The sequence below is a fragment of the Solanum lycopersicum genome, chromosome 8 (assembly GCF_036512215.1).
Source record: "Solanum lycopersicum chromosome 8, SLM_r2.1".
NCBI classification, from domain to species: Eukaryota; Viridiplantae; Streptophyta; class Magnoliopsida; order Solanales; family Solanaceae; genus Solanum; species Solanum lycopersicum.
Genome location: NC_090807.1, coordinates 52,696,603 through 52,703,175, shown reverse-complemented (window position 1 = coordinate 52,703,175; position 6,573 = coordinate 52,696,603). Strand labels below are relative to the sequence as shown.

Genomic DNA, 6,573 nt, shown 5'->3' with positions numbered 1-6,573 from the left:
CAACATCCAGATCACGTAAATATTGATTTCTCGATCTCCAGCTCAGCAGATTCAATGGTGAGTCCTTATTCTCCGAGGACAAAAGTCATGAGTTCCATTTCAGTCTTTAATCATTTAGTTTCAGTTTTAGGTAGATTTAGCTGGGCTTGTCTCAGTATTTCTTTTCTAGTTTGAGGCTATTTTCAGATATAGTTAGATTCAACTTAATATTGAGTTAATATTTCTTTTATATTAAACACATTGTTTTCAAATATCTCAGTTGTAGAATATGGGTATTCCCCATCTTTTTATTTTAAGTATCATTTAGCTTCTGCAATAGTTTATTATCTTTAGTATGCTCATTATCATGCCAGAAGGGTTAGCTTGGGATCACTTGTGGTCCGAGGTTCCTTTTCCGCGTCTTGGGGGTAGCATAGGGCGTGACAGAACTTGGTATCAGAGCACTAGGTTCAAGAGTCCTAATATGTCTGAAAAATCCACACTAAGTAGAGTCATTTTCATAAGTGTTAAGTGCACCACATCTAATGAGAGGGAGGCTATGAAGTGTTTTAGGAAAAATTTCACCTTCTTGTTACTCTTATCGTACGTAAGGTATGATAAAATTCCATTCTAACTCGACGTTGAGCGCTCAAAATCATGCCTTCTTGTAGAGCTTAGGCATGGAATTCTAATGCACGTAATGCTAACAGAGTTCCTCTAGTACCAGATAAGGAAGTTAAAATGCAGAATTTCAGAAAGCCAATTCAGCTTTTGGTCAAGAGTATGACCAACAAGAACAATCAGTAGGTTTGAATTCCTACTAATAGAAATGATCGATTAGTGGCAGCCACAGTTTTTGATTTTGTTCGGATGAATCTGCCTAAGTTTTCAGGGTCAAAAGGTGGTAAGGACCCACAGAAGTTCATTTACGAGGTTAAGAAAATATTTAATGTGATGTCAATAACTGGTAGTTATATTTGAGATTGGCATCCTACCAATTCAAGGATGTGACTCTCATATGATTCACTCATACAACGAACATGACTTTATGTTTTGTAACTCAGTGTAGCCGTCCGAATCAGCGTTAGTCCAAAAATTTTCTCAGAACCATTGTCAGTCTCTACTCAGTCGGTGACCAAGTTATAGGTAAACACGTATACAGAAATTGCCTTGTCACAGTCTCTAAGAAACTCACCTCAGCAGATCTAGTAGAGTTACAAATGGTAGACTTCGATGTTATTCTAGGCATAAATTGGTGACACTCATGTTATTCCTCAGTCGATTGCATAACTAGGATTGTTCATTTTCAGTTTCCAGACGAACCAATCTTAGAATTGAAAGGTAGTAGCTTATCACATATGGGTCTATTTATTTCTTACCTTAAGGCCAAAAAGATGACATCTAACGGTTATCTCTATCATCTAGTTTGGGTAAAGGTTTTGTAGCCTTGAAACCCCAACTATTGAGTCAGTTCCAATATTCTTTTAATTTCAAGGAGTATTTCGAAAAGATATTCCTGGGGTTCCTCCTGAAAGAGAAATCGACTTTGGAATTGATATCCTTCAAGATACTAGCCTATTTCTATTCCTTCTTACAGAATGTCTTCAACAGAGCTTAAGGAATTAAAAGAGAAGTTGAAAGACATTCTAGATAAGGTTTTCATCAGAGCTAGTATTTCACCTTGGGATGGACCAGTATTGTTCGTATAGAAGAAAGATGGTTCTCTCAGAATGTGAATTGACTATAGACAGTTGAATAAGGTCACAATCAAGAATAAGTATCCCACACCCAGGATGGATGACTTGTTTGACCAACTTCAGGGTGCTAGTCATTTCTCAAAGATACACCTCAGATCGGGTTATCATTAGCTCAGAGATAGAGATAGTGACATTTCGAAAACAGACTTTAGAACTTGGTATGGTCATTATGAATTTGTAGTTATGTCGTTTGGACTAACCAATGCTCCTGCAACTTTCATGGATTTGATGAAAAAATTGTTCAAACAGTACTTAGACTTCTTCCCTATCGCCTTCATTGATGATATCCTCATTACTCTAAGAGTGAGGAAGAACATGCAAGTCATTTGAGAACTGTTCAGCACACTCTCAAAGATCACTAGTTATTGTCTAAGTTTAGTAAATATGAGTTTTTGTTGCAATCCGTTTCTTTCCTTGGTCACATTGTATCTAGAGAAGGGATCCGCGTAGATTCACAAAATATAGAAGCAGCGAAACAATGGCCCAGACCTACCTCTGCTACAGATATCAGAGGTTTCTTAGGTCTAGCAGGTTATTACAGAAGGTTAGTGGAAGGATTTTCATCCATAGCCTTACCATTAACTAGGTTGACTCAGAATATGGTCAAGTTCCAATGTTGAGATGATTGTGAGAAAAGTTTCATAGAATTGAAAACTAGATTGACTACAACTCTTATCTTGAAACTACCAGATGGTTATGTGATCTATTGTGATGCATCCAGAGTTGACCTTTGTTGTGTGTTTATGCAAAGAGATAAGGTTATATCTTATGCCTGTAGAAAGCTTAAGGTGCATGAGCGGAACCATCCAACTCATGACCTCGAGCGTGCAGCAGTGGTGTTTGCACTCAAGATATGGAAACAATACTTGTATGGTGTTCATGTAGATGTGTTCACCGATCATAAGAGCCTTCAGTATGTTTTAACCAAGAAACATTAGGATTATGATGTGAGTTGTTCATTATCATCCTGGAAAGGCGAATGTAGTGGCCGATGCTCTTAGTAGATTATTTATGGGTAGTGTATCCCATATTAATGAAAAAATATTGGAGCTAGTGAAGGATGTTCACAGGCTTGCTCGCTTGGGAGTTAGCCTTATGAGCATATTAGACAACGATGTAATTGTTCAGAATGGGTCAGAATCGTCTTTTGTAGTGGAGGTTAAGGAGAAGCAAGAGATTGATCCAATCTTGCTTGAACTAAAGGGTGCAGTCAACAATGAGAGAGTGGAGGTTATGTCCCAAGGAGGAGATGGTGTACTTCGCTACCAAGGTAGATTGTGTGTTCTTGATGTGGGAGAGTTGAGGTAGAATATTCTTGCAGAAGCTCATAACTCCAGGTATTCTATTCATCTAGGTGCTACTAAGATGTACCATGAACTGCAGGAAGTATATTGGTGGAATGGCATGAAGAGGGATATAGAAGACTTTGTGAGTAAGTGCCCCAATTGCTATTAAGTCTATGTAGACCAGAAAAACCAGGAGGTATGACTCAAGAGATCGATATTCCTACTTGGAAGTGGGATGTGATCAATATGGATTTCATCACAGGGTTACCTCGTACTCGTAGATAGCATGACTCAATTTGGGTGATAGTTGATAGGATGACTAAGTCTTCTCGTTTTTTGGCGGACAAGACTATATATTTGGCAAAGGACTATGCCAAGTTTTACCTTACTGAAATTGTGAGGTTGCATGGGGTTCCTTTGTCTATCATCCCAGATAGAGGTCATCAGTTTACCTCTCATTTCTGGAAGTCATTTAAAATAGGTCTTGGTACTCAAGTTAACCTTAGTACAACAATTTATCCACTTACGGATGGGCAGGCAGAGCGTACCATTTAGACCTTAGAGGATATGTTGAGATCATGTGTGATCGATTTCAATCACCTTCCTCTGATTGAGTTTTCCTACAATAATAGCTACCATTCCAGCATTCAGATGGCCCCTTATGAGACTTTATATGGGCGTAGATGTAGATCTCCTGTTTGTTGGTTTGAAGTAGGTGAAACAGCTTTGATAGGGCCAGATTCATTCCTTTATGCTATGGAGAAAGTGCAACTCATTAGAGATAGACTTAAGATAGCCCAAAGTCGTCAGAAAATCTTATGCAGATGTAAGGAGAAGGGAACTAGAGGTCCAAGTTTATGATTGGGTTTTTCTGAAAGTTTCACCTATGAAAGGGGTGATGAGATTTGAAAAGAAAGGGAAGCTCAGTCCTAGATATATAGGCCCTTACAAGATCTTGAAAAAGATTGGCAAGGTTACATATGAGTTAGAGTTTCCAGCAAAATTACCAGCATTGCATCCGGTCTTCCACATCTCACTCTTGAAGAAGTGCATGGGTGACCCAGCCTCTATAGTGCCATTAGAGAGTGTGGCGGTGAAAGATAGTCTTTCTTATGCGGATGTACCAGTTGATATTCTTGACCGCCAGGTTAGAAGGTTGAGAAACAAAGAAGTTGCTTTATTCAAGGTTTTGTGGATGAGTCAGTCCGTAGAGGGAGCTACTTGGGAAGCACAAGCAGCCATGAAAGCCAAGTATCCTTACTTTTTTCCTTCCGATTCCTCTCCAGCTTGAGGTAATAGTTCCTCTTTTGTTTTACAATCATTCATGCGTAAATTCATTTTTAGAATCCCGCTCCCTCAGTTTGTACTTTAATTTTTAGCATAATTGTATGTACTTAGAACTCAATTCAGTCGGAACTCAGTTCTCAGTGTTTAGTAGTGGGGTTTGCATCTCTCTCCCTCTATTTCAGCTAGTTTAGTTTTCATTCGAGGAAGAATGTTCTCAAGGGGGAGATAATGTAACACCCCGTAGCCAAAACAGACCAAAAATTAGTTTTTCAGAAAAATCTGTAGGTGCTACCAATGATGGAATCGACAGACAGTATCCTGATCCACGGTCAGTCCTACACAACCATCGATGGAGACATAAACTCCCAAAAATTCCAGCCTAGAAAAATTGATTAAGTCTTGGATGATGGATGGAATTATGGTCCGTGGGTCAAATGATGGTCCGTAGTCCGTGAATGTCGATCAAGACTCCCTTCAACTACTCTGACAAGAGCTATGGATGACCAACTTGGTTCGTTGGTGGACCTACGGTCCGTAGGTTTAAAATTTGCAGCCAGTTAAGGGGAAATACAGTTGGGTAAACTTGAAATGATTATAACTCTTAGCACAAAATGAATTATGTTTCCCATGATCTACCCACAGATAGATAATTGAATTATATTTTCATAACTACCGACCTTGCTAAAATCAGACCTCTGACTAAAAAGTTATGCCCATTTTAGTAAAGGACTGTCGAAAAGGCCCTCACCACTGACCAAACGACGGGGCGTTGGGTGCACGACGGACCGTCAGTCCTAGCCGTCGTGAGGCCCCTGAGCAACCTTCCCAGGGGTCTTTTTGACCTTTCCCACTCCTTTTAAACCCTAAGTTAGGTCTTTTTGACCCTAAATCATCACATTTTAGTCAGTTTAAGCCTAGAGACATAATTAAAACATATCCAAGTCAAATATTTATATCAAAACATAGAAAATTAGAAGCAAGAGAGGAGAAAAAAGCTCAAGAACGCTAGTTCAAGAACACCACACGCCCAGAAGTTCCAGCCCCAAAACATAAGTATATTTCCGTGGATTTCATCACCAGGTATGTGGGATTTCACTAGCGGGTTCCTTTCACCCATTGGGCCCTAGTTTTCAGTCAGATTCTTGATATTTTTATCATGATTAAATCTAGGGTTTATAGAACATTGTTAGAACTTCATGAATTTAATAAATATATGTTCCAAATCATATTATCATGTTATTACTCAGATTATCGCATGAATTTGAGTCCTAGCTTTGTATTTCTTTAGTTCTTCAATTACACATGTTAGGTCATATATTTCAGACACTTCAGATATACATGCCTCAGTTATAATTGCATAATTACCAGATTAATTGTTGTATTCTCAGATTGCATTTTAAGTTTCGAGTTATCCAGTATTTACTAAAATTCAGATATAATCAGTTAAGTTTACAAAATTCATTGGGAATAGCATAATACCGAGTTTTACTAGGGTTTAGCATACCCAATAGTCCTAGAAGTACTAGCCATGTAGGTTGTAAGTTCCCTGTGTGGGCAATCAGGTAAGGGATCACGCCAGCATATCTTTATACCTTTGGCGGGGTATATTGGGTACTCTCGATGGGGCGTATACATCGGACTCCACATTTAGCTCATGTGGTTTTATTATCGGTTATTAGTAGCTCCCACAGTTCAGTCAGACTCTCTGCATTGAACATTTATCAGTATATTCAGTATTCAGTTTTAGCATGCTATAAATTGGTCATTGCATCCAGTTAGTTCAGAAATCTGCACATCACATTCAGAATATTATACTTGTTTTTGTGCTTGTTTAGTTAGGTTTTATTTCAGCTTTACTCTGTCCTACATGCTCAGTACCTTTCAAGTAGTGACGCATACGTGCGCTACATCTTCTCATGAAATAGGTTCAGGTTCTCAGCATCCAGATCACGCATAGATCAATTTTTGATCTCCAGTCCAGCAGATTCAGTGGTGAGTCCTCATTCTCTGAGGACAACAGTTATGAGTTTCATTTCAGTCTTTAGTAATTTAGTTTCAGTTTTTGCAAGATTTAGTTGGGGCTTGTCACTGTATTTCCATTCAAGTTGAGAGGCTATTTTCAGACATAATTAGATTCAGCTTAGTATTGAGTTAATATTTCTTTTGTACTAAACTCATTGTTTTCAAATATCTCAGTTATAGAATATGGGTATTCCTCATCTTTTCATTTTAAGTATGATTTAGCTTGTGCAAGAGTTTATTAT

General features: G+C 38.4%; 1 protein-coding gene across 1 annotated transcript; it reads left to right on the top strand.

The window, feature by feature from the left end:
• Nucleotides 1-1,577: 1,577 nt before the first annotated feature.
• Nucleotides 1,578-6,354, top strand: LOC138338026 (uncharacterized). Its single transcript, XM_069288487.1, has 7 exons — nucleotides 1,578-1,678; nucleotides 2,170-2,280; nucleotides 2,515-2,649; nucleotides 2,807-3,006; nucleotides 3,091-3,168; nucleotides 3,847-4,169; nucleotides 6,235-6,354. The coding sequence occupies exons 1-7, from the start codon at nucleotides 1,578-1,580 to the stop codon at nucleotides 6,352-6,354; spliced, it is 1,068 nt and encodes a 355-aa protein (XP_069144588.1).
• The last annotated feature ends 219 nt before the right edge of the window (nucleotides 6,355-6,573 follow it).